General features: G+C 52.1%; 1 protein-coding gene across 6 annotated transcripts; it reads left to right on the top strand.

Moving 5' to 3' along the window:
- The first annotated feature begins 487 nt into the window (after positions 1–487).
- CSF2RB (colony stimulating factor 2 receptor beta common subunit) lies at positions 488–27,753 on the top strand. Of its 6 annotated transcripts, none has more exons than XM_031656332.1 (14): positions 488–696; positions 9,349–9,596; positions 10,569–10,692; positions 13,310–13,503; positions 16,726–16,883; positions 16,963–17,131; positions 17,690–17,825; positions 17,988–18,145; positions 20,087–20,226; positions 21,128–21,290; positions 22,644–22,734; positions 22,923–22,980; positions 23,868–23,971; positions 24,690–27,751. In XM_031656332.1, the coding sequence occupies exons 2-14, from the start codon at positions 9,521–9,523 to the stop codon at positions 25,813–25,815; spliced, it is 2,697 nt and encodes an 898-aa protein (XP_031512192.1). In that variant the 5' UTR covers positions 488–696; positions 9,349–9,520; the 3' UTR covers positions 25,816–27,751. The 6 variants fall into 6 exon arrangements, with proteins under 6 accessions (XP_031512192.1, XP_031512190.1, XP_031512193.1 ...); XM_031656330.1 differs by having other exon boundaries at positions 17,970–18,145; XM_031656333.1 differs by having other exon boundaries at positions 13,313–13,503; positions 24,690–27,732.

The following is a 27,753-nucleotide window of genomic DNA, read 5'->3' as shown; positions in this document are numbered from 1 at the left end:
GTATTTGGGAGGGAAATGCAAGCCAGACACAAGCCAGCACTGAAGATAGTGTCGGAGGAAAGACAGCCATGAACGTGCATGACCATATGACACATGGTGGGGTGGGACGGCAGGGCAAAGAGGACATGGGGCAAATCAACATACCACCAGCTACCACTTGTAGGGGGTTCTCCTCTGGCCAGTTCTGAGCTAAGGTCTTCCTGCACGCAGTCTCGCTGGATCCCCTCAACAGTCCTTCCAGGTTTGTAGATGCTTCTGCAAAAGTAACAGACAGGTGGATGTCCCAAGGCTTGGGGAAGTAACACGCAGATGATTTGCATAAGGACACACTTTAAGAAGCAGTGGACTTGGAAGTCCAACCCAGATCTGCCTGGCTCTGGGCTCAAACCAGCTGTGGTTATTGCAGCCATTTCTACCTGCATCGCCATCGAGGAGTCAGGGAAGGCTGCATGGAGGAGGCCTTCCCTGGCAGAGGCTTGAAGGAGGCCTAGAAGTTTGTAAGAAGATAAGTTGGAGTAGAAGGCCTTCTGGAAGTAAGAAAAGTCACGTGCACTATTAGCAAAGTAGTCCTGGGCTGGCACTGCTTCCTCTTTCTGCTTCTCTGTTTCCTGATGACGTCAACATAAATAGGAAGCGTGGGAGGTTCACTCTGCCTAGAGGCTCCAGAAGAAAGCTGGACTCTCCGACCACACAGAGGTATGTTCTGGCGTCCAGGAGCGGTGCTGAGGGGGGGTGGGGTCACAGCAGAGGGGAATGTGGGGAATCCAGGATGGAAAAGGACAGGGGGAGCCTGGGGGGCGTCCTGTGGGCAGCTGCGCCCTGGGGACTTGGAAGAGTTAGGGCTTGGCCTCTTGGGATGACCTGAGCCCAGACTCCTGGGGCAGCCAGTGGGTGGGTAGGCAGCCAGGGGTGCCAAGCTGCTTTGGTGTTGTACGATAGCCCTGGGGAGGACTCAGCCTCGCCAGTGGGATCTGGTTGGTCCTGGTGGGAAGGACACCTAGTGGGGTGGAAAGACCTCAGGCCTGGGAGTCAGGCACCTATGGTCTGTCTTCACTTTGTCACTAAGATGCTGGTGGTAGTGAGAGCACCCCCTGTCCACCCCGGGCTTCTGTCTCCTCATTTGTGGAATGGGGAGCATAGACAGTCCCTGACATCTTGATATAGAAACAGAGAGAATGCATGCTCGTGTGTTTGCCTGTGTGGGCATTTGTGTGTGTGCCTCTGTGTGTGTGTGCATGTGCGGATCCCTGGGGATGCAGGAGTGCAGAGAGACTAAGAGGCAGAGGGTGAAACCTGGAAGCTTGCTGCGCTGAGGCCCAGAGCTGGGTGCGGTGTGGCTTGAGAAGCTCACTTTGAACTTGAGAGAGAGCCCAGCCCTTTGCCCAGAGACAACATACCAGGCACTATCCAGCAATCTCTCTCTTTCTCTCTCGCTCTCTCTGTCTTTTTAGTTCTGACACTCTGCCCTGCTTATTTGGGTTGCTGATGTGCGTTGGTGCCCAGGTGTGTGTGTTCTGTAACCAAGTATGTTGGCTGGGTGGGTAGGTATCTGGGGTGTCTGCTTTAGGGTGTGTGCAGGCGTGCGTACTGGCCCTGAGAATGAAAGGGCAGGTGTTTTACTGGGACCTTGTCAGACGGGTGCCAGTGACGAGCTGCATATGTGCAATTTTTAGTCTTCAAAAACCCTGCTGTTATATTTTTGTATAACCAAATTCTAAATTTTTTAATTATCTTTCCTGCTTTGTAATCATTTTATAATGAGTGAACATTTCCAATTAGCTTTTGGTCACTCTTTTTCTCATCCTGCAGTTTTATTTATATTGTTCCAGTGTACAGATATACCAACACCACAGGATAGTTCATAAACTGTATAGGGAATGTATTTAATACTAAACAAGCAACTACGCAGAAACCTGACTTCATGAAAATCAGAATAATCTAGAAGTATGCAGCATAAGAGACAAAGTCCCCAGCAATTTCTTTTCCCTAGTTCCATAGCTTACTCTTCTCACCACATGTATTCTTCCAGAACATTTTCTAAGCATGATACAAGCATGTAGTTTTTCTTTCCTTTTCTTTTTTTTTTTTGTTTGTTTTTTGTTTTGTTTTGTTTTTGTGATGGAATTTTACTCTTGTCGCCCAGGCTAGAATGCAGTGGCACAATCTCGGCTCACTGCAACCTCCTCCTCCCAGGTTCAGGTGATTCTCTAGCCTCAGCCTCCTGAGTAGCTGAGATTACAGTCCCCAGCCGCCACCAGGCCTGGCTAATTTTTGTATTTTTAGTAGAGATGGGGTTTTACCATGTTGGTCAGGCTGGTCTCGAACTCCTGACCTCAGGTGTTCCACCTGTCTCAGTCACCCAAAATGCTGGGATTACAGGCTTGAGCCACCGTGCCCAGCTGGTAGTTTTTCTTTTTACAGAAATGGGATTATTTATATATTATTTTATATATATATTATTTATATATATATTTCTTTTTTTACTTAATATTATATTTTGGAATATTTCAAAATTTCTACAATAATACATATAGATCTAACTTGTTAAGTAATCCTAAGAAATATGTGGCATTTATTAGGATGAGTACACCACAATGCATCTAATCTCATGTTGACTGACACCTAGATTGTTTCTAATTTTTCCACGTCTACGGAACTGTTTCTGTAGACTAAATTACTAAATGCAGAATTACCATGCAAGAGGTTGTGCGTTAGAAATTTTAATAGGTATTGTCAAATCAGTCTCAAAGCAGCTGAGCTAAGCTGACATTCCCAGGTAGTGCCTAAAAGGGCCAATTTACCTTTAGAGAAATTATCAATCTTCTAATTTTTGTCCAATATTATGTACGGAAGTTCTCAATGTTGCTTGATTTTTTTCTTTCCCTGATTATGGGTGAAGTTGTACATTTTCTATATGTGGATTGGCCATCTGGATTTCATTTATGATGAACGTGGAGAAATTTTTGTTCATCTCCTGTTGAATTCTCTTTTACATCTTAACTTTTGGAGTGACTCGTTTATTATGTATATTAATAATCCATTTATATATGTTGAAAATATATTCTCCCAAGTTATCACTTAGCTTTTTCTTTACCATGTTTAAGATGTCTTATGTCATATAAAAATGTTTTCATTGTTAAGGCAAACCTGTCATTACTTTTTATATGGTTTCCGGTTTTGGTGTCTTGTAAACCTCTGAGATTATCGGTGTCTTGTAAACCTTTTTACTTTATGATTTCTGGTTTGGTGTCTTGTAAACCTCCAAGATTACAGAAAGAGTTTTAATAATTTTACATTTTGGTTTTGACTTTCAGATTTTTAGCCTACCTAGAATTTAGAGAGGTGAATAATGTGTAAAGTAACTTTTAAAAATAATTACCATCTAATTGTCTTAACATTGCTAATTATGAGTGTGCGGTTTCTCCTCTCTTCAATGATTCGAAGTGCTCCCATTACATCCTAGGATTCTATACGTACTTTGTTATTTTCCTTATTGTTTTCTGTTCCATTTGGCTACCACTACATTCCTTATTATTTTTCCAGGGAATGGAGCAAGTCTCTCATCTCTGGTTTGTTATAATTTAGAATCAGTTTGCCAAGGCCCAGCGCAGTGGCTCATGCCTGTAATCCCAGCACTTTGGGAGGCTGAGGCAGGCAGATCCCTTGAGGTCAGGAGTTCAAGACCAGCCTGGCCAACATGGTGAAATCCCATGTCTGCTAAAAATACAAAAAATTAGCCGGGCTTGGTGGTGCACACCTGTAATCCCAGCTACTTGGGAGGCTGAAGTGGGAGAATTGCTTGAACCCAGGAGGCAAAGGTTGCACTGAGCCGAGAGCACACACCACTGCACTCCAGCTGGGCAACAAAGCCGGTGACTCCCCTGTCTCAAAAAAAAAAAAGAAAAAGTGAGGTGGGTGGTAGGCGCGGTGGCTCACGCCTGTAATCCCAGCACTTTGGAGGCCAATGCGATCGGATCATGAGGTCAGGCGATCGAGACCATCCTGGCTAACATGGTGAAACTCGCCTCTACTAAAAAATACACAAAAATTAGCCAGGTGTAGTGGCAGGTGCCTGTAGTCCCAGCTACTCGGGAGCCTGAGGCAGGGGAATGGCATGAACCTGGGAGGCGGAGCTTGCAGTGAACCGAGATGGAGCCACTGCACTCCAGCCTGGGCAACAGAGCAAGACTCCATCTCAAAAAAAAAAAAAATCAGTTTGCCAAGTCCATTAAGTATCTTTTTGGAATTTTTATGTTGATTGCATTGAATTTAGAGATTATCTGAGGGACATTGGCCACTGGAAGTAAAGACAATAGCGAGAGCCTCTTATGTGAGGCTTTTACGGAGGACACTAACGTGCCCCCTTGGCTCTGACATTGCCTTTGGTTTCTGGCAGACATTCAGTGATGCCAACGTTTCCTCCACTGCCTCGTTTGCCAGGGTTTGTTTGTTCATTTAACCAGAAAAGTCTTGTTTATTATTAAATATTTAGGAGCATCTTTCAAGATCAACTTATCCTTTTTCCCTTTTAATCCATTCATCTGTTTGTTTCAATCATAAGTAGATTTCTCGAGGGTTCTCCTTCAATGTATGGAGTACCCTCTACTTGGTCATGATGTCTTCTCCTTTTAAAAGTCTTTGTCAGGTTGACCTATGAAATTGTTTGTTTCTGGAGTGAATTTGTATTTTGCTTTTTTCCCCCTAGTTTTTATTCCTACCATTCAGTTTCTTCATAAGCCTGGGAATGTTTTATGTGTGTGTTTATTTTAAGTAAGAAGGTGTTTGGTTTTTCTCTTCTCTTTTCTCTCTCTTCCTTTCTCTGTCCCTCCCACCCCTTCTCTGTCATCCTCCTGTCCCCATGCTTACTCTGCATTCTTAGTGATTTTTAATCTTTACATTTTTAAGGATTTCAAATGTATTGAACTTATATTTTTTGGGTTGGGCGCAGTGGTTCACGCTTGTAACCCCAGCACTTTGGGAGGCCAAGGTGGGCAGATCACTTGAGGCCAGGAGTTTGAGAACAGCCTGGCCAACATGGTGAAAACCGGTCTCTACTAAAGATACAAAAAGTAGCCAGGCTGGTGGTGCATGCCTGTAGTCCCAGCTACTCAGGAGGCTAAGTCACAAGAATCGCTTGAACCCAGGAGGCAGAGATTGCAGTGAGCCAAGATCATGCCATTGCACTCCAGCCTGGGTGATGGAGTGAGATTCTGTCTCAAAAAATATATACATATTTTTTTAAAGAAACCGTATTTGCTACCAGCATTTGGGTTTATTTAGCACATATATGCTCTTCCAAAACAAGAGGAGATCTTTAGCAAGTTTTCAGTTCTCCTCCACTCTCCACCCCAGCCTCGCAGCCAACTCCCATGTTAAAATCATCTGAGTTTTGGTTCAGTATTCTTCTTTACTTATCTCTAAGTGTTACTGGTTTCTTTGCCTCAGTATTTCAACCTTTCTTGGATTTTTTTTCCTGAAATATAACCTGGAGTAATTTTTTTCAGAAAAGATTTGAAAAACTTTCTTTGTCCTTACATATCCAAAATTTTTTGTGTCCTTTAAATGTCAAGGAAAACTTGGCATTTTGTGATTCTAGGTTTAAGCATGATTTTCCCTTGGTATTTTCAAGACATCTATTTAAAGTTCAGAGTCTCTCATGTGAAATCTCTAGCCAATCTGACCCTTGTCGCATTCAAAGTATCCTATTTGTTTTCTTCTGGAAGCATTTCTAGGATTATCCTCATATTCTTGCAAGATGGAAAGTTTACCAGTGAGAACTGGGTTTGGCTCTATTAAAAGGAATCTTGAGAGTTAACTCTGATCTCTGTCCCCTACTATAAAATCCCATTGTAGTAGTCCCTGCCCCTTGAATACAGATTCCTTACTGTCTTTAAAAAATATTTCACAAAGGAATCTTGTTCTTTATTGAGTGGCCTGTTGTCTTCTTGAAAGCCCTGGGAAGCTTTCCCCATTTGCTGTTGTATCTGTTTGGTTGCACATGGAAAATCCCTAAGCAACGGTGGCTTGACAACATAGAAGTTTCTTTTTCCCAGCATATAAAAGAGGCCCAGGGGTAGCAGTTTCAGGCTAGTATGGTTGCTCCAGAGTGAGAGTGGGAATCCAACTTCCTCTCTTTCTGTTGCATCATCTTCACATATGACTTCCATCCTCAAGGTAACCTCATGGTCCAAAATAGCTGCTGAAGCTCCAGCTATCACCCCTAAGTTGCAGGCTGGAAGAAGGAAGAAAGACAGAGGGATAAAAATGAACTTCTCCCACCTGAGTCAACTGCCATCGAGCAGCCTTTTTTGGAAGACATACACAATGTTTCCACTCTCACCTCCTTGGATCACATTTAGTCACTTGACGGCACCTAGCAGCAAGGGAGTAGAGGAAATAAAAACTTTTATTCTGTGTAGCAGTCAACTCAGCTGAAACCTTGGTTTCTGCTGCCAGGAGGAAAGGGACACGGTCTTGCACTGTCTTTCAGACTAGGTGACTGACACTGTCTGCCATACCTGTTCTTAATTCTCTCCACCCCCTGCTTCCGGATGCTGGAATTTTTGAATTTCTTTCCCAGGTCTAAACTTTTCTCTAAGACTTTTCATCTTCTTGATTATTTGCTCTATTTTATACATCTATCTTTTTCATTTGTGGTATCCCTTCTGTGGTTTGGCCCATTATTGATAGTTTGTTGGGGTTTTTTTGTTTGTTTTTTTTGAGAGAGAGTCTCAGGCTGGAGTGCCATGGCAGCTGTCTCAGCTCACTGCAACCTCCGCCTCCCAGGTTCAAGCAATTCTCCTGCCCCAGTCTCCAGAATAGTTGGGATTACAGGCGTGTGCCACCATGGGCAGCCATATATATATAATATAAATATTATATTTTTAGTAGAGACAAGGTTTCACCATGTTGGCCAGGCTGGTCTCAAACTCCTGACCTCAAGTGATCTGCCCGCCTCGGCCTCCCAAAGTGCTGGGATTACAGGCATGAGCCACTGCGCCCAGCCTTTGACTGATTTTTTTTTAAATTATGGATCTCACATCTTCAAATTCCAAGAACTCTGTTCTTTGCATAGAAGTGCCTTCTTTTAAATGGCTATGATTTCTCAAATCTCCCCGAGGATGCTGATTTAAATGTCTTAATGTACTCTTTTATTTTTGCTGTTTCTGTGCCTGTCTGTAGAAGCGTCTGCTGGGTTAGTGTATGTCAGAATAGATGTGCGCTGTTTGGAGATTTGGGGAATGGAATCACTATTGGCATAGAGGTCAGGGACAGAGTCTAGAGGTAACTCACCGTGGGCTTGAATCCCAACCTGTTCCTTACCAACCATGTGACTGTCGACCAATTATATAACATCCCACCTGTTTTCTCATCTACAAAGTGGAGATTCTAGTGGTAACCTATACATGGACGTATTCATATCCGTGAAGCCTTTTGAATAATGCCTGGCTCAAGGAAAACACTGCAATATTGTCAGCCACTATCATGAATTCTCTCTGTATATGTGAATGTTGTTTGTACTCTTTAATGATATTGATTTGTTTTCACCTTTTACACTAACCTGTGCTCCATAATTCTAGTTGCTATGGTCTCTATGTTTAAGTGCTTCCAACTTGATGTTGCAACCTAATCCCCAATGTGAGAATATCTGGTGGTAGTGCCTGTGGCACCCTATAGAATACCCCAGCAGGTACCCTTGCTCCTTCCGCCATGTGAGATTACAGGGAGAAGACTGTGAGGAACAGGCCCTCACCAGATATCGAATCTTGAACTTCCCAGCCTCCAGAACTATGAGAAATAAACTTTGTTACTTGTAAGCCACTCCGTCTATGGTATGTTGTTAGAGTAGCCCTAAGGGATGAGTACGTCGGTGCAAAGATTTTCTGTTTGCACTCTGTCCTTTGCTTTTATGGTTCTGTCAGTTTGATAAATTACAGAAGATTTCACTTTTATGTATTTCTGCCAGCCTTTGTCTCTGTGATGTCTCTCCTATGCTTTTAAGCTTAAAGAGTTCAAAGGCATTCACTTCTCTGGTTTGCAGGTTTCATAGGATGTAACATTTTACATTGAAATTTGTAATTAACTTGTTATTTGGGGGAATGGTGTGAAATGGGGTTTTAGATAGGCATTTTTATGTTGTTATTCAATGATTTTAGCATTTTTTAAAATTGAATATTTCATCACTTCACATTGATTCCTGATTCCTCCTTCATCATGTATTAGTACATTCTGGGGTCAAATAGAGTTTGTTTCCAGCCAGCATGTCCACTGATAGATTCTGTGTGTGTGTATGTGCGTCTGTGCATGTATCTGTATGTATGTGTGTATGTCTGTGTGTAGATGGTAAATGCGAGTGTGTATATGTGTATGTGTGTGTGTTGTGCATGTGTGTGTATGTGTGTGCCTCTGTGTGTGAATTTGTGTGTATATGTGTAAATGTGTGTGCATGTTTGTGTGCATATGTGTATATATGTGTGTATACATGTATGTATCTGTGTTGTTCATGTGTGTGTATGTGTGTCTGTGTCTCTCTGTGTGTGTTTGTGTGTATGTGTGTGTGCATGTTTGCGTGAGTATATGCATGTATATTGTATGTATCTGTGTGTGTGTCTGTGTATGTGTGTGTGTCTGTGTCTGCGTTTGTGTGTATATGTGTGGGTATGTGTGTATATGTGTGGGTATGTGTGCACATTTTGTGTGTATGTGTATATATGTATGTATCTGTGTGTGCCTGTGTGTGTGTTGTGCATGTGTGTGCCTGTGTGTGTGCGTGTGTGTGTGTGTGTGTGTGTGTGTTCGCGTGGGCATCTTGAGTGAAGCTTCCAGCAATCTTCCAGAAGAAAAGGAGCCACAGTTGTCTGTTCTGCTCTCTTGGGTACTTCCCAGACCAGTGAACTGAAAGGGAGGAAACCCCCGGCCTCCGAGGAGAAAAGGGAACTGGCAAGCAGAGGGTGGGGGGATGACGGTAAATGGAGCAGGGGTGGGGAGAGCACAGGCCCTGTGGAAGCGAGGACATGTGTGTGTACGTGTGTTCATGTCCAGGGGATGACACCGTGGCATCCAACAGCCGTGGACCAGCAGCTCACAGGGAGCTTAGTAGGAGTCAAATCCCAGGCCCCCCTCTCGGCTGCTCTGCTGTCTAGCGCATTGTGCAGTGGTAGTGTCCGTGACCCAAGTGGCGGCCCAGTGCCTCAGGCCATGCAGCACATGTCCATTGCCTTCATGTTGCAGGACACTGAGGGGTCATGCGTGAGGGCCACTTCTCTGGGTTGTCCCCACAACATGGGTGGTGTCCCTGGGACACGTGGAAGGGGAGGGGCAGCTCACTGCTGATATCTCCTTCTGCAGGCCTGGAGGAGGCAGAGGCCAGGAGGGAGAGGTCCCAATAACCTGTGAAATGGATCTGGCTTGGCTTCCAGCTGGGCAGGAACACAGGACTTCAGGACACTGAGGACCCTGCCACACCCATGGCCAGCACCCACCAGTGCTGGCACCTGCCTGTCCAGAGCTGACCAGGGAGATGGCGCTGACCCAGAGGCTGCTCTCCATGGCCCTGCTGGCCCTGTGCTGGGGGCACAGACTGGCAGGGGCAGAAGGTGAGTCCCGTGGCTCCCACCCCCTTCCTTGTCCCCCTCCTCACTGCTGCATCCTGGGGGAGGGCCGCAGCGTACCCCCAGGACCCTGCCCACCAGCCATCCTCCTGCTCCTCTCCCTCCGTCTCTCCCCCTGGCCTTCCCTGGGCCTCCCTCGCTTCCCTCCTCCTGCACATTCCTGCTCATCCTGTCCTGGAAAGTCCAGCTGAGCGTGTCCGGCTTCCTGGCCCACATTTCTCAGCACGGCACTCCTGGCCCCCAGCCTCCAGGATGGCTGCTCTGGCCGTTTCCCCGTCCCTCCTTCCCCAGCAGACACTCTCTGCGCCTCAGGGGTTCCCACCTCCGGGACTTTGCTCCTGCAGGGCCTCGGCCGGGGTTCTCTCCCTGCTTCAGCCGCTAGCACCCTCCTTGTGCCTGAAGGCCATGCTGGGATGCTCCTGGGTTCTTGAGGTGAAAGGGCCCCTCCCAAGGGCTCCCAGACTCCCAAGGGCTTCTGTGACAATGCTGGAACCACAGTCCCCTTAACAAATACCAGGCTCCCGAGGCTGGGGACTAGAGAGCAGGGGGGAGGGCGCAGGTGGGACTCTGCCACACTGCATCCCAGGGCTGAGTGTGTGCCCCCTCCCAGGCTGCACAATGGGTTCAGGGGCCAGGCCTGTGCCTGATGCATGTCCCGGTCCTGAAGGTGGGGGAGGGGACCGTGCCCAGGAACAGCACACAGCAGAGCCCCAGAAAGTGTGCTGAGAACCAACAGAATATTGCGCTTCTGTCGGGAGAGGAGGGTCTGCAACCAGGAGCCCCCCCATCGGGCAGACCCCCTTCCCAACTCAGGGCACCTCTGCCTGGCCACCTGGTGCCTCTGCAGGGACCTGGGAGACCCCTCCCCAGAGTTGGGCATCCCAGAGCAGCTGGAGGTGATGGTGACAAGGGTCCCCACAGGAAAGAGAGGTGACCCCCACCTACCCCTCTTGTCAGAAACCATCCTGCTGCGGACCCTACGCTGCTACAATGACTACACCAGCCACATCACCTGCAGGTGGGCGGACACCCAGGATGCCCAGCGGCTTGTCAACGTGACCCTCTTTCGCCGGGTGAATGAGTGAGTGACGCTGGGTGCAGGGTCCACGGGCAGGGGCTACGGTGTCCCCTGTGCCTGGCGTGGGACGGTGGTGTAGAGAGGGACCTGTCAGATCAGCCTCAGGGTGGAAGTGGACAGAGGACAGAGGAGAAGGGAGGCCCTCCTGGGAGCTCCTGCCCTGCCAGGCACCTGCCAGGCCGGGCGCTGCCGTCTGATGTGGGGTTTCTGTGGAGTGCCTTCTACATTCACGTTGTTGATGATGGTGGTGGTGACAATGGTGACAATCTTCTCTTATTTCGTCACAATTTAACACAATTGCCCCACATGTCCTGTCTTAGTTCCTCCTCACCTTGAGGTGGGCAGGGCCAGGCCACGATGCCCCAACTGTGCCACCGCCTGCCTGTCCAGAGCAGAGCAGGGCGATGATGCTGGCCTGGGAGTTCACAGATGGGGAAACTGAGGCCCTGGAGGTGAAGTGCCAGCCCTGGCCACAAGGTAGGGAGTGGCAGAACAGGCCGTGTGAACGTGTCTGGGAGGGGGCTCCGTGCTCTCCCAGGGTCCCCCCTCTGCATATGGGCTGCCACGTCTCCCACCCGAGCTCTCCTGGGCATGCGCCACACGGGAAGGAGACCAGCATCGCTCTGGGGTGTTGGCCAGGGTCTAAATCAGCCTTAAATGAAATAATTAAACAGCTGGAACCAGAGAGGCAGGTGACAACCCATTGGAGGTCACCCCAGCATTGGGGGGTGGGACCGGCTCTGCCACTCCCCACCCCTCCACCGCCTTCAGTTCTCCTGGGCACCTCTGTTGGACCTTCTCCATTCTCCCCAAAGACCATCCTGCCCCTTCCCGTGACCTGCTTTCTGCTGCACAACAGGGAACCAGGGAGAAGCTCCCTGCCCACCCCACACTCACATTCCCCACTGCCCACCGCCGGGCTGTGGGCCTGGACCGGGGCTCCTATCTAAGGCCTAAGACCTGATGCTGTCTGGTCCTGTTGCTCAGGAACATCATGGCCCCCAAGTCCCCACTCTGCCCTATGCCACCCACTGTACCCTCTCCTAGGATCTTTCCCAATTGTCTTGCAAACCTGCCCCGACCCCCTCTCAGATGCCCACAGGAGTGCAGCACCTGAGCATCTCATAACCTGGCAACCCTGCGGCCCCTCTTTCTCTGCTTCCTTTGACAGTAGCATTCCCTACAGAGTTGTCCACACTCACCACATCCAGTGTCTTTCCAGCCATTTCCTCCTGGGCCCACTCCCCTAGGATGCTGCCCCCACCAGGCCACCCAAACTGCTCTGGTCCAAGTCAGCAAATGCCCCGGGGAGCAGGATCTCATGGTGGAGCCTCTGCCTTCTTCCTACTTAACCAGGGGCAACCCCTGACAAGGAGGACCACCGCGGCCTCCCTGCAGTTCCTCCTGCACCTGGCTCTGCCCACAGCTCACCCAGCGCCCCTGGGGCCCTGCCCACCCTCCTCTTTCTCCTTGTCTGCAGCCTCTTGGTTCTCTCGGCTGCCAAGGGTAAGACACCCAGGCCCAGTGTATGGGTCTCCTCTCTGCTGTATCCACTCTGCGGAGACCCCGTTAGGTCCCGGGGGCATCTCCCAAAGGTGACCTCAAGCCCACACTTCCCCTAAGCTCCAGGCCTCCAGGCTCACTAGCTTCTCCACCTGTCACTTAAACAACAGGCGTCTCCGACTCCAGATGTCCTCAGCCAAAGTCCCGCTGTCACCTGAGCTGCATTGCTGCCTCTGTCTTTCCCCATCTCCCTTTCTAAATGGGAGCTCCTAGTGGCTCAGGCTAAACAACAGGGAGGATTTTGTTTTAAGTCTCTTTTGCCACCATTCCTTCCTGACTGCTATATCCCTCCACCAGCAAATGCTGACAACCTTATCTCAAGCAGAGCGTGAATCTCACCCACACCAGCCTGACCACCGTGGTGCACGCCACCTCCTGTCACCTGGATATTCCAGAAGCCTCCTAACTGGGCCCCCTGCTTCCAACGTTGCCACATTCCCACCTCAGTCTATTCACAACTGAGGACGCTCAGGAATCCTTTCAAAGCATTCATCAAAATCTACAACACCTTTGCTCAGAACTGTTTCCCACTCACTCGCAGTAAGATCCAATCCCATCACGTTGATGGGTGGGTCTCCTAGACCTCCCTGTCACATGCTCCACTCCCCACGCACTGGTTTGAGGCCAAACCACGCAACACACCAAACTCTGCCTGCCCCAGGGTCTTTGCACATGCTGTTCCCGTTTCCTGAATTCCTCACAATTTGCACAGTCCCTCCCTCAATGCCTTTCACATTCTGCCCCCAGGTCACCTCCTTAGAGAGGCCTGCTTGTCCCATATTTCAAATCGCCTCCCCAGCCCAGCCCTTACTCCCTCCTCACCTGCTGCTTGCTTTATTTATCCACATGAAGTTCTCTCCACTGCTCACGCTACATGCTCTTTTCCATGCGGGTCCCCTTCTCCCAGGATGGCAGCTCTGGGGGCAGGATTTGTGTGTGTTTTGTCACTGCCTGGCCCCTGATTCTGGACAGAGCCAGGCACGTGGTGAGCACTCAGTGAACCTTTGATGAGTGAGTGATCCCCATACACCCTGGGCTAAGCCATGTCCTCTCCCAGCAGGGACCCTCCAGAGCCAGTGTCCTGTGACCTCAGTGAAGACATGCCCTGGTCAGCCTGCCCCTATCCCCGCTGCGTGCCCAGGAGATGTGTCATTCCTTACCAGAGTTTTGTCGTCACGGACGTTGACTACTACTCATTCCGACCAGACAGGCCTCTGGGCACCCAGCTCACCGTCACTCTGACCCAGCATGGTGAGGGGCTGGGGACCCTGCCAGGGGCTTGGTTTCCTGTGTGGACAGGGGGGCACCAGGGGTGGCCCAGGGAGTCTTCAAGGCAGGAGACTGTGGCTTGGGGTTGGGTGAGGGTTTCTTGAGGGATGAGGGTGTGGTCTGGTTACGTGGAGGTTTCAGAGCAGGGACTGTATGAGGGGCCCCTGACAAAGGCTTCTCCTATGCCCCTGGCTGCTACCACCTCCCACTAAGCCATGGGCTTCCAGCACTGCAGGCTTCCCTTGAAGAAAACCGTTCTCACCACTCACTTAGAAGCCTACCCAGTTAGAAAACTCTGTCCGCTTAATTGTTTCATCTCATCTCTGAAGCAACCCGTTTCCTGGATGTGGCCCTTGAGGCCCAGGAGGTCAGATGCCTCCTCTGAAGTCCCCCCGCTGAGTAGTAATGACAGAGATGGGTCAGCCTTCCCAGGGGCTTCCTGCACGGTAGACAGGGAGCTTCTCTCCTCCCTGCCCTGGAGGAGGGACCCCGGTGTGGGCTGCAATCCCACAGTGGTCCATGAAGCCATCTGTGGTCTAGGGTGGGGTAGATGATCATTTTATATAGTTAAGTTTTATTTGCCTCTACATTAGAAAGAAATGTAACCCACAATTCGAAGTCCTGGATTCAAGGAAATGGTTGCCTAGAGTGAAGCTAAACCTAAAAAGGGACATGTTTCATGAAAGTTTTCGTTGACGTGGCAAAAACCCACGCTGGTGGCAGGCTGGTAGGAGGAACTGCAGGCTGTCATTGCAGTCTCAGAACCACGGCACGCTTGGTGCTGTTACTGGTGCCTTTGGCTGCTGCTGAAACAGAGACAGAGGGAGGTGACTAGTCCAGGGCCTCTCTGGTGCTGCTGGCAGAGCTGAGATCCAGATCCAGCACAGGATGGTCTGGGTCCTTGGTCCTAACCACCAGGCCACCTGGTGCTCTTTGCAAGGGTCACACGGAAGGGGCTGTGACCATGGCTTCCTGCCCCTTTTTGTCACAGCATCATAAAGCCACTGCCAGAGGAGGGGATGGGTTAGGCCACCAGGAATCCATCAGAAGCAATGTTTCCACACATGGGTTTGATGGACACGAGAGTCCCTTCCTTCCTGAGAGCAGCTCAGGGTGCCCAGGCTGGAGGGAGGAGAAACACTATGTCGTCCACCGTGAGAACTTACTGACAGTGGCGGGTGGGTGCCTCATGCAGGGGGTAAAGCACAGGGTCCCTGGGAGATCAGCACAGGCTTCCCAGAAGGAAGAGCTTTGCAACTCAGATCTGAAGGGTGGACAGGAGAGGAGGGCAGGAGGAGCCTCTCTGGCAGGGTAACAGCTGTGCAGAGGCTGGGGGATCGGAAGGGCACGGGCGGCTGGGGAACCTGCTGACCACTGTGTCCAGGGAGCATCAACTTCAAAGGTTGGGCAGTGGTGGGAAGAAGCAGGAGACACAGGCAGGGACCTGGCCCTGGAGAGGCTTCTGTCTCCTGCAGTCTCAGGGTAGAGGGGACCCTCTAGGCATGGAGAGCACTGAGGGGAAATGCCATGATCAGATGTGGATGTGAGAATGCTGGGGACAGGGGACTTACAGGGTAGATTGGAGGAGCAGGAGTTGGGAAAGAAGTTGAAGCTCAGGATGTGACCTCAAGCACTCATTCCTAGAAATGACGAGGACACAGCTGGCTAGGAGATGGGGGCATGAGGGCATGCAAATCATAGTTTGGATATACACACAATTCATTCATTCAACCCTCTTTCTTTGAGCACCTACATATACCAACAAAGCCGTCAACAAAGCAGCCAGCAACCCTGCCCTTGGAGCTTACAGCCCGGAAACCAGGAACGTTTCTAGGGCGAGGGAGACAACTTAGATATAGGGAGAGAAGTGTGGCCCTTGGCCTCCTGGAGGCTGTGTTGAGTAGTGAGGTAGGGTCCAGCTTAATGCAGACTAGCAATGAATCAAGGAAGCTGGGGGGTACTGGGCAGGTGACAGGCCTGCCTCTGATCTGCTCTGAGGCTCCATGTTTGGAGACCTTGGACATTTCACTTCCTCTATGAGTTTCTCCATCTGTGACATGAGCTGGTGGACTAAACCTCTTGAGCTGGTTGAGCAGGTTTCTGATGGGGCTGCCGGTCTGTGCAGTTTGTGGCAGCTTCCAAGAGGGCTCTGCCGGGAAGGACTCCCCCTCCATGACAGCCTCGGGGGCTGGGAGTGCAATGACCCATGAGGGACGCTGGTCCTGGCTGTGGGTGAGGAGGGGCGGCTCCCCTGCTGTGTGTCTGCCGTTCTGGGCTGATGATTCCTGACATGCTGTAACACACCACAGCCCATGTCCAGCAGAGAGCACTTCCATCCTATGTGTGCGGGTATTTTTGTTTGAAAGTCATCCCTCGGCAAGCAGACACAGAAATGCCAGAAACCAGGTGCCATGTCTTCATTCTGCATGTTCTTGAACAACCCAGAGCTCCCAGGAGATGGGTGCTTGCCTTGTGGCTGCAAGGATTTCATGAGAAGCCCCAAGGTTGCCTACGCATATCCGTTCATTCATTCACTCATTCACCTTGCCCTGTAATTCACTAAGCAGCCACATCTCAGCCTGGAGGTAGGGAAGGGGGTCAGGACCAACCCCACCCACCCCCATCTCCTCACCCCTTAGGGGAGGCAGACACAGAAACACAGGAACCCCTCAGCTGTGGTAAGACCCTGGTGGAGGGAATTCCACTGAGCTATGGTGGCAATGAGAGAAAGAATAAGGGATTCTGCCTGGAGATGCGGCTCCGAGGACGTTCCTAGAGCCAGAGGCATTTGCCCCGGGCATTGACAGCAGGAGGGACCCTGGGCAGGAGGAAGGGAGCTTGGACTGCGGCCTCTGAACCGCAGGCCCCTCTGCTGGCAGGAGCCACCCAGGCCGCAGCATGGGCAGTGGGGAGCCTCAGGACAGAGGAGGCTCCAATGAGAGTTTCCTCACCAGCGCCTTTTATGGAGCTCGGGTCACATGGGCGTTGCAATCGGCACGGCTTTCCATTGCTTTCATGTTGAAAGGCTACAGTTTTGCAGATGAAGGACTGAGGCCCACAGAGGAAATGGGTCTTGCTCAAGGTCCCTTAGCTGCTGGGGGCAGGGGTGGCCTGGAAGCCCCTGTGTCCACACAAAAGGCCACGCAGGCCCTGACTGCCCCCCAGCAGTCCAGCCCTTAGGTGCCCTTCACTTCCCCCCGCCAGTCCAGCCTCCTGCGCCCAAGGACCTGCAGATCAGCACCGACCAGGACCACTTCCTGCTGACCTGGAGTGTGGCCCCTGGGAGTCCCCAGAGCCACTGGTTGTCCCTGGGGGATCTGGAGTCTGAGGTGGTCTACAAGCGGCTCCAGGATTCTTGGGAGGTAGGAACCACGGCCAGCTCTGCCCCAGCCCAAAGGGATGGGCGGCACCCCTCCTTCAGCACCCACTGTCTCCTGACAGGATGCAGCCACCTTCCTCTCCAACGCCTCTCAGGCCACCCTGGGGCCAGAGCACCTCATGCCCAGCAGCACCTATGTGGCCCGAGTGCGGACCCGCCTGGCCTCAGGCTCTCGGCTCTCGGGACGTCCCAGCGAGTGGAGCCCAGAGGTTCGCTGGGACTCCCAGCCAGGTAATGGAGCCAGAGCTCAGGAAATGCCCCGTGGTGGGAGGGTGGGCTCATCAGGAGCTCCTGGCACAGCAGGGTTCCTGGGCTCCACCTGGGGGCTTCCCAGAGCTCCTGCTGCCATCTTTCCAGGAGCTTCCCTGGGCCGTCCCACCTCTACTGTGATTGCTGCCCAGTAGGACTCTGCATGTGTTCACTTTGGGCTTCCCGGTTCCTGCATGCTCTCTGCCACTGGCAATTACAATAATAACAACAATAGCGCTATTAGCAGCCGTGTGTTACTGGAGGCTACAGGATGTGCAGGGCTTACCCACGTTTTTCTGTTCAATCCCCAAACACTGAAACTTAGATACTATTTCCACTCTCTGGGAGGGTGTGCAGGTGCACAGAACTCTCTCTGTCGGAGCTGTTGGACACCCAGCTGGCAGGTTCAGGCTGAAGTTTCAGTCCTGGTCTTTTGACCCCAGAGCTCGTGACCTCTGTGATGAATCACACGGAGGGCACCTACCGAGAATGATGGGAGGGATGAAGGAGGGAGTGCATGAGGACCTGTCTCCCTCCCAGGGGACGAGGCCCAGCCCCAGAACCTGCAGTGCTTCTTTGACGGGGCCGCCGTGCTCAGCTGCTCCTGGGAGGTGAGGCAGGAGGTGGCCAGCTCAGTCTCCTTTGGCCTCTTCTACAAGCCCAGCCCAGATGCAGGGTGAGCATCCTTTTCCTCCGTCCCCTCCCCTCCTCTTGGCCTTGCTCTCTCCATGCTTCCTCCTGTCCCTGGGGCCCCAGCAGAAGCCACAGCCCACCCCAAGCTCTCCTCCCTCCCGTGTGCCCTCCCGCCCCCTGCCCTCAGCTCTGCTGTGCTCCTCAGGGAGGAAGAGTGCTCCCCAGTGCTGAGGGAGGGGCTCGGCAGCCTCTACACCAGGCACCACTGCCAGATTCCCGTGCCCGACCCCGGGACCCATGGCCAATACATCGTCTCCGTCCAGCCAAGGAAGGCAGAGAAACGCATAAAGAGCTCAGAAAACAGTGAGTTTGCTCCCAGCCCACTGTGGGGATGGTCTGGGGACTAGCACACCCTCATTGTGTAACCCAGATCAGCTCAGGGTTCCTCCTGGCCAAGTCTTCATGTTTGTCACTTTCAAAGAGATGCAGTCCAGTGACCGAAAGTGAACAGAGAAGCAATGAAACCACGATGGCAGTGGCCGAAAACAGGAGCAGATCTTTTAAACCTCTGATCTCTTGTCCTTTTCTTCTGCTTCCCTCTCCTATCCTGCAGCTCTCCAAATCTCCACCGCTAGCCACACCCTCCTGGTCCTGTCACCAAAACCCTCCCTTTCATTCCTCGTTGGATTTTCCTCTTTCTGATTTCCGAAGTTCCCCGCCGACTGATATTCTTCCTTTAATGTAATTGATCTATGATGTACTTTTCAGCTGGGGCCTGTGGTGCGTACAGATAGTGTTGATCCTTGGAGTTTAATATGCTTCATTTCTGTGATGTAACGAAGACCCCAGTGCAGTGGAACCTCTCACATTGTTTCAAGATGACCAAGTTCTTCCATCCAGTCTTTAGCACGTGTGAAGGGCAGAGGCCAATTTGTCTTAGTTACCTGGGTTTGAATCTATCATTAACTCTCTTGGGATCCTCACTGGAAAAAGGAATTCTGATTGTTCAAACGCACAGGATATATTAAGGGCCTCATAAAATGCCTGGCACATAAGAGGCCTCAACAAATTACAGGCATTCATATTATGTTTATACTGTGAAGGCATCGAGGTTATAAGCATTCTCTTTTTTCTTTTGGGTAGACTGAAGCTCAGAGAGGTTGAGTGACTTACTTAAAGTTGCACAGCTGTGAGTAGGCAGATCAAGATTAGAGTTCAGAACTTCTGACTCCCTACCCAGTTTCTGCTTTCTTTACCCTTTGCCTCTTTCAACTTGTGAGTCTGCCAGCCAGGTGGGAGGCACTGTCTGCAAAGGGCTTCCCCTTTCTCTTTGGCCACTATCTCATTGGGGAGAGGCCTCACCTAGATGTTGTTGAAGGCCTGCTACAGCTGCTGTATTGGGGATTTTCTGGAGATGAGAACGTGTGAATGGTCCTGGCCTTCAGCCATCTCCCTACAACACCTCTGGGAGTGTCAGACAAGAGAGCCCATCACACTGGTGGGGTCGCAATCTTTGTTCTACCACTGCTTACCTGCCTTTCCTCAGGGCAAGTTACTTAATGGTTCTGTGACTCACTTTCCCTGTCTGTGAAAAGTGAAGATTAATAGTACCCACCACATAGGGCTGTTAGAATTGAGTGGAATAATTCATGTGAAATAATATGTATAACATTGCCTAAAACATAGTCAGGCTGGGCACAGTGGCTCACACTTGTATTCCCAGCACTTTGGGAGGCCAAGGCAGGTGGATCACAAGAGGTCAGGAATTCAAGACCAGCCTGGCCAACATGGCGAAACCCCATCTCCACTGAAAATACAAAAATTAGCTGGGTGTGGTGGCAGGTGCCTGTAATCCCAGCTACTTGGGAGACTGAAGCAGGAGAATCGCTTGAATCCAGGAGGCAGAGGTTGCAGTGAGCCAAGGTTGCACCACTGCACTCCAGCCTGGGTGACAGAGTGAGACTCTGTCTCAAAAAAAAAAAAAAAAAAATAGCCGGTTGCCTAGAATAGAACCAACTAATAGTGGTTTTATTTTTATTGCCAAAAAAAAAAAAAAAAAAAAAATAGGAGTGATGCAAGCACTGGGCCACATCGCTACAAAACAAGTGTATCTCAGCATCTCCCAAGAGGATACCACTCAGGTCAAAACATGATATAGTGAAGTGGGGATGAAAAGGATGAACCATGGACAGAACCTGGGGTCTTGTGCCAGTGGAGACAGCCCCAGTGTCTAGCATGAGACACGGGGAATGTTCTGTTGGAGGGTGGGTGTGATGACTCTCCTAACAGTGTCCCTCCCTCCAGTCCAGATGGCCCCTCCATCCCTCAACGTGACCAGGGATGGAGACAGCTACAGTCTGCGCTGGGAAACAATGAAAATGCAATACGAACACATAGACCACACATTTGAGATCCAGTACACGAAAGACACGGCCACGTGGAAGGTGAGGCCCTTTGCCCAGGGAGGGGAGAAACACTGGGGAAGGCGAGAGAGGAGAAAGCAACCAGAGGTGTTCCAACTGCAAGGTGTCGGGCCCTTGGCAGGTGACCAGTGAGAGGTAGCCACGGGGACGTGGTGATCACTAGGCTATGTGGTTAGCAGGTCACTGTTCCATCTCTTGGTGAAGTAACTGAGGTTCGGAAAAGTGGCGTGGCTTGGCCAACACGAATAGCTGACCCTGAGTTCCCAGGGAACAGAGGACCCTCTGGGCAGGGAGGGGTTGAAAGGGCACTGGGAAGAAGGTTTTCAAAAGTCATGAAAGTTTGGGGTTATTTCCTCAGAGGAATCTCGTCTGGACACACATGGAGGCTCAGACAGAGCTGCTTCTGATGAGTCGGGGGTGCGCCCAGGCCAGGGCTCAGTCCCCTGCCTCCAGAGCCCGGAACAGAAACCACAGAACCAACCCCAGACCTTCAGACTAGAAATGGGGCAACTGAGGCTAGGAGGGAGGTGGGCCTGTGGTGGAGCCAGGAGCGGGCCTGGGGTCCTGAACTCCCATTGTCAGGGTCCAGAGTCCAGTCAGTCTGCACTGCATTCCTGGAAAGGCCACAATGTGGGTGTGCTGAGAAGGCTCAAAAGATGGTGGGACAGGTGGCTTCAGGGTTCCGGGCCTTAGTGTTGTCAATGTCAGGGCCTGCATTGAGAGGCGGAGTCCCCGGTGCCATCCGAAGTGCTTTCCCTGGGTGGGACCTTAGGGAGGATCCACGGTGGTGAGAGAGAAGCCGCAGCGGGCCTGGGGCATGGCAGAAGCTGGGAGCCAGCGAAGCTGAGGATCTAGGTGGGAGGGATTTGCAGCCGCTCCCACAGGCACCGGGCCAGGCCTCACCCTCAGCGCCAACCCACAGGACAGCAAGACTGAGACCCTCCAGAACGCCCACAGCATGGCCCTGCCAGCCCTGGAGCCCTCCACCAGATACTGGGCCAGGGTGAGGGTCAGGACCTCCCGCACCGGCTACAATGGAACCTGGAGCGACTGGAGTGAGGTGTGCTCCTGGGACACCGAGTCGGGTAGGTGAAGGCTGGAGTCCAGAGCTTCTGGCCAGGACCAGCTCATAGCTTCTCACTGCCATATAATCCTCAATGCAATAGCTGTAGTAGACCTGCAGCAACTTGTTGGTGAGCCCTCTCCCCAATTAGATGGTGGCCAAATAGAAAGGGAAGGCCTTTGCAGACAACACCTCCCACCTGGTCCGCAGACCCGCAAGTTGAAAGAGGCAAAGGGTAAAGCAGGCAGAAACTGGACGTGCAGTTAGAAGTTCTCCATCCACTCTTCATGAGACAGCGCAGCTGGGCAGAGAGTGCAGGCTGTGTGGGCACAGATGTGGGGCTCCAGACCCCACCCCTTTCAGGCCTCCTTCCCTCCCTTGGGCCACTAGTCATTGGAAAGTGACACCTGGTGTGCAATACAGACTGCAAGTGAGGACTTGAGGGAGCAGAGGAGAGCAGGTCTCATGGTCACTCCTCCTTTAAACAGGGACTTAGGCCTCTGTTAATATGGCCCTTGATTTCTTAGCTTTTGGAACTACCAAGTTTTTGTGGTTGCTCCGCCCGAGTTTCCTGTTACCATGGAAGCAAGAAAATCTAGAGCCGCAGACTGGGTCCTTGGATTGCAAGGTTTTGCTGTGATTCCTTCATCTTCCCACCTCCCTGCACTTGCCTCGTGCACTGACCCCTCACCTTTCACCATAGTGACCACCAGGGGACTCCCGTAGAACAAGACAAGTCCAAGGGGTCGTTTCAGAGGGAGTAGGGATACAGGAGATATTGGGAGCAACCCAAGTGCACAGTCAGGCTTGGTAGTGGTAGGGGCCCAGGAAGAGGGCCACAACCAGGCAGAAACAAGGCCGGACCAATGGGCCCAAGGGAGGACCAAGAGGGGAGTCCTGAGGAACCTGGTCTGGGAGCTCAGGGCTGGGCAGCAGGAGGGATCAGGGGCCTCCAGAGGGGCCTTTGCACCTGCTGGTGTCTCTGCCAGCATGCCTTTCCCCATCTCCACCTCTCTAATCCTTCCTATTACTAGAGGCCCAGCTAATATGCCACCTCCTTCAGGAAGTCCCCTGTGATTGCCATGAACTGTGTGGTACTTGCCCTCCCTGTAGCACCTTCTGTGCTGTAGATCCTGGAAAGGATCTGACCCTCCGGTGTCCTCCCAGCACTTTGAACACGGTGGGGGTTCAGACCAATGCCCTTCTCAGCATGGATCTGGCCTCTCTCTGCTAATCCCCCAAAGCAGTAAGTTCCAGAGCCCTAGGCCTGCACAGAGCAGGCTCTCAGGGAATACTGCGCCAACCCCACTCCCTGCCCTGAGGTCGATTTCCCTCCCCGATGCTGACACTCCTCTTCCTCCCCGGCTGCTGGAAGTGCTGCCCATGTGGGTGCTGGCTCTCGTTGTGATCTTCCTCACCATCGCTGTGCTCTTGGCCCTCCGCTTCTGTGGCATCTACGGGTACAGGTGAGGGGACTCTGTGGGGCTGGAGGTGGTAGCCAAGACCCCAGAGGGCACCAGGGAATCCCACCCAGCTCCCTCCAGGTCCTGCTCTGCCACTCACTTCCTGGGCCTCAGTTTCCCCTCTGGACACGAGCATGGGAGCAACTGGCCCTGAGTTCTCTGATGGCTGTCACCTCCCTGGTGTCTTCCAGGCTGCGTAGAAAGTGGGAGGAGAGGATCCCCAACCCCAGCAAGAGCCACCTGTTCCAGGTAGGAACTGGCTTCGAGGGGTGGGGTGGGGGCTTCTCTGTTCCTGCCTTTCTTGTCTCTGTCCCCACCTTCTCCTTCCCTTCCAGTGGGTTTTGGGTGGTAGGGATGTAGGTGGGCTGGAGGGGGGCTTTGGGAGCTTTGGGAGCGGGGCCAGCACTTGGAAATTCATTCCTGGGATTCCCTGCAGTGCCCATGCCTGGCCCTGCCTGCCAGAGCTCTGCATGGAGCCCAGTGGACAGAACTGAGTGTGGGGCTGCCCGGGACAGGGTGGGCTCACGGCGGGGGAGTCCTGCTACCAGGATGGATGGGGTGTCAGGAGGCAGAAGGGCTCCCCAAGGACAAGACACCTGGGCTGAGCTGTGAGGGTCCGAGTGGTGCCAGGTGGCAAAAGTTGCTCAGGCTCAGGGCGTCTCAGGCTTAGGGCATCTTGAGGGTGGAGACGGAAACCTTTCAGGAAGGGAGCTGAGGGCATGGGACAGGAGGCTGGGGGCCATGGCGGGAGGCTGAGGTGACCATGGGGAAGACACCAGCATGTGGGTGATGGGAGCCCTTTAGTCAGGCAGGCGGGGCCAGCTTTGCCTGTGGAGGGATCTCTCTTGGCTGGTGTGGAGGAGAAATGTGGGCGAGCATGGAGACAGGCACTCCAGGTTAGGAAAATCACAGGAAAAGGACCCTGTCCTCAGGTATCAGGGACATGCGGGAAGTCCCAGCCCCTATCTGGGCCTCACTTTGCTGGTGTCAAAAGGCCATGGCCAGTCCTGAAGAAGTGGAGATGCTTCTCTTGTCTGGGGGCTCCTTGAATCCCCCTGCACCCCCATCCCCCTCTGCCTTGCCCCCACCTCGGGGGCCTCCTGATGCCCACAGGCCCAAATGTCCCTCCCTTGCAGAACGGGAGTGCAGAGCTTTGGACCCCAGGCAGCATGATGGCCTTCACCAGCGGGAGCCCCCCACACCAGGGGCCGTGGGACAGCCGCTTCCCTGAGCTGGAGGGGTGAGTGTCTGGGCTCATGGATCACTCCTGACCTCTGGGGAGCATACAGGGAGCTGACCCCATTGTCCAAAGTGGGACTCAGGTGAGGTTGTTTGTGGCTCACTGTGAAGGGATCCAAGGGGACAGGTTTGCACTAAAGCAGGAGGCACCTGGGGTGGATGTGAGGAAGAACTTCCCCTTTCCAGGCTAGGGAGGGCCAGACAAAGGAATTGACCAGAAGCGAAAGAGGGAAACAGATGGCCTTCCCCTCCCCTGTTGGCTCAGAGGTGTCACTGCAGAGGCCTCACGGGGTAGCTGGGTCTGTAAACTCCCGGGAACTCAGCGCCTGAGCCGGCAGCTCACCACCGACTCGGCAGGGAGAAGGGGGTGGCACGGTTGATAGAATGATGGAAGGGTGGCCCAGTGCACAGGCTGGGCATGAGCCTGGTGCTGAAGGAGGATGGACTTTAAGGTCAAAAGGGAGAGGGCTCCAGCCTTGCGGAGGAAGACCTTGAGCTCAGCATGGAGGATGGAGCTCCCGAGCCACAGACAGACTGAATTCATGTCCCGTGTTCTTCTCTGGGGCCCCTGCTCCCTCAGCCCTGCCCTGCTCAGGTTCTCACTGTGAGCTCTGGGGGACATCAGGGCTCCCAGAGAACCATCTCCACCCCACCTTGTGCCTGAGCCGAATCATCTGCCCAGGGTGGTCCCAACTCTTTGGCCCATGTTCTTCCCACAGGGTGTTCCCTGTAGGATTCGGGGAGAGCGAGGTGTCACCTCTCACCATAGAGGACCTCAGGCATGTCTGTGATCCACCATCTGGGCCTGACACGACTCCAGCTGCCTCCGATCTGCCCACAGAGCAGCCCCCCAGCCCCCAGCCAGGCCCACCTGCCTCCTCCCACACGCCTGAGAAGCAGGTTTCCAGCTTTGACTTCAATGGGCCCTACCTGGGGCCGCCCCACAGCCGCTCCCTGCCTGACATCCTGGGCCAGCCAGAGCCCCCACAGGCGTGTGGGAGCCAGAAGTCCCCACCTCCAGGGTCCCTGGAGTACCTGTGTCTGCCTGCTGGGGGGCAGGTGCAGCTGGTCCCTCTGGCCCAGGCGATGGGACATGGCCAGGCCATGGACGTGGAGAGGAGGCCGAGCCAGGGGGCTGCAGGGAGTTCCTCCCTGGAGTCTGGGGGAGACCCTGCCCCTCCTGCTCTTGGGCCAAGGGTGGGAGGACAGGACCCAAAGGACAGTCCTGTGGCTATACCCGCGAGCTCTGGGGTTCCTGAGGACCCTGGAGTGGCCTCTGGTTACGTCTCCTCTGCAGACCTGGTACTCCCCCCACACTCAGGGGCCTCGGCTGTCTCCCTGGTTCCCTCTCCGGGCATCCCCTCAGACCAGACCCCCAGCTTCTGTCCTGGGCTGGCCAGTGGACCCCCTGGGGCCCCAGGCCCTGTGAAGTCAGGGTTTGAGGGCTATGTGGAGCTCCCTCCAACTGAGGGCCAGTCCCCCAAGTCCCCAGTGAACAATCTTGTCCCCCCTGAGGTCAGAAGCCCTGTCCTGAATCCAGGGGAACGCCGGGCAGATGTGTCCCCAACATCCCCACAGCCCGAGGGCCTCCTTGTCCTGCAGCAGGTGGGCGACTATTGCTTCCTCCCCGGCCTGAGCCCCGGCCCTCTCTCACCACGGAGTAAACCCTCTTCCCCGGGACCCTGTCCTGAGATCAGGGATCTAGACCAGGCTTGTCAAGTCAAGAAGCCCCCAGGCCAGGCTGTGCCCCAGGTGCCCGTCATTCAGCTTTTCAAAGTCCTGAAGCAGCAGGACTACCTGTCTCTGCCCCCTTGGGAGGTCAACAAGCCTGGGGAGGTGTGTTGAGACCCTCAGACCTAGACAGGCAAGGGGACGGAGAGGGCTTACCTTCCCTCCCTCCTGACCTTCCTCAGTCATTTCTGCAAAGCCAAGGGGCAGCCTCCTGTCGAGGTAGCTGGAGGCCTGGGAAAGGAGTTAGCCTTGCTCCGGACCCCTTGACCTTCGGCAAATCACTTCTCTCCCTGCGCTCACACACACACACACACACACACACACGTACGTGCACACATTTTTCCCCTCAAGTTAACTTATTTGTAGGTTCTGAATTATTAGAACTTTCTAGACATACTCATTCCATCTCCCCCTCATTTTTTTAAATCAGGTTTCCTTGCTTTTGCCATTTTTCTTCCTTCTTTTTCCACTGATTTATTATGAGAGTGAGGCTGAGGTCTGAGCAGAGCCTTGTCAGACTGAGACACGTCTGGTTGTGTTTAGGATTTGTGTGGGCTGCCTGTCCCCGGCAGGTGCTGATGCACATGACATGATTCTCATCTGGGTGCAGAGGCAGGAGGCACCAGGTGGGCACAGTGAGGGTTAGGGCTTGGAAGAGTGGCACAGGATTGGGCACGCTCAGTGAGGCTCAGGGAATTCAGACTAGCCTCGATTGTCATTCTGAGAAATGGGCATGGTAATGCGGGGGGTGGGGTGCAAGGGATGTACATGAGAGACTGAGAGCTTCTGGGGAGCCCTGCTGGTGATGTCTGCGGGACCTCCAGTCCCCTGAGACCCCATGTCATGTAGAGAAGTTAACGGCCCAAGTGATGGGCAGGCTGGTGGGACCTGGGGAACATCAGGAGAGGAGTCGAGAACCCACGTCTACTGCAGAAAAGTTGGGGGAAACTGCCTAACAAAGGAAAATGCCCCAAAGGCATATATGCTTTAGGGCCTTTGGTCCAAATGGCCCAGGTGGCCACTCTTCCAGATAGACTGGGCAACTCTCACTCCCACCGGCCACAGATGAGGGGCTGCTGGTCAATGCCTGGGCCTACGCCAAGGATTACATTTCTTTTAAATCTTGGCCTTTCAGATACATGAAAAATAATGGCATTAAATTGCTGTAATTTGCATTATTTTTGTTATCCAGTTTGCACATTTTTTATAGGCATCTTAGGCATTGATGGGTAGTTTTTAACTGGGCCAAGCCCATTAAGGTTTTTTTTTCTTCTGTTGGGTGCTATCATTTCCTGATTAAGTTTTTTCAACTATTAACATACGGTCTTTCATGGATGATGGAGTGTTTTCCCCCCAAACCTGTAGTTTGTCTTATAATGTTGTATTTGAGGTTTTATGGTGTACAAATGTGAATGCTTCTGTAATGTCAAACAGATCCCTAGTAAACTCCTTCTTCACTTTTACTGTCAAATTTACAAAGGTCTTCCCACTGCAGAGCAGCGTTTGTCCTAATTTATGTAATTTTTTCTAGTTTGTTTTGTGTTTTCAACTTTTCATGTAAAATTTTAATTATTTTTGAATGTACAGATGTGAGATGGAGGTGCCTTTTGGTATTGAAATTCTTTTTCCATGTATGTGAAGTGTTACTTTTGTGATATAGGAAGTCCTTGTATATGTACTTCATCGGCCCCTAGGCTTCCTATTTTGTTACCTCGTTCTCTCTATGGCATCCACCATTTTGATTGTTCTGCTTGTATATATTTTCGTAAGTGGTTAAGCAAGTGTTCTCGTTACTTTTGCTCTTAAATCCCTGTTCATTACAGCAATGTTGGTGGTCAAAGAAAATGATAAACAACTTGAATGTTCAATGGTCCTGAAATTCATGACAACATTTTAGTACATTGTAAAGTAGAATCCTCTGTTCATAATGAACAAGATGAACCAATGTGGATTAGAAAGAAGTCCGAGATATTAATTCCAAAATATCCAGACACTGTTAAAGGGGAAAAGTTGCAATAAAATATCTGTAACATAAAACAAAGTGAAACCCTG

The sequence above is a fragment of the Papio anubis genome, chromosome 16 (genome assembly GCF_008728515.1).
Source record: "Papio anubis isolate 15944 chromosome 16, Panubis1.0, whole genome shotgun sequence".
Taxonomy (NCBI): Eukaryota; Metazoa; Chordata; class Mammalia; order Primates; family Cercopithecidae; genus Papio; species Papio anubis.
The sequence above is the reverse complement of the archived record's forward strand: the minus strand, read 5'-3'. Positions and strand labels throughout refer to the sequence as shown.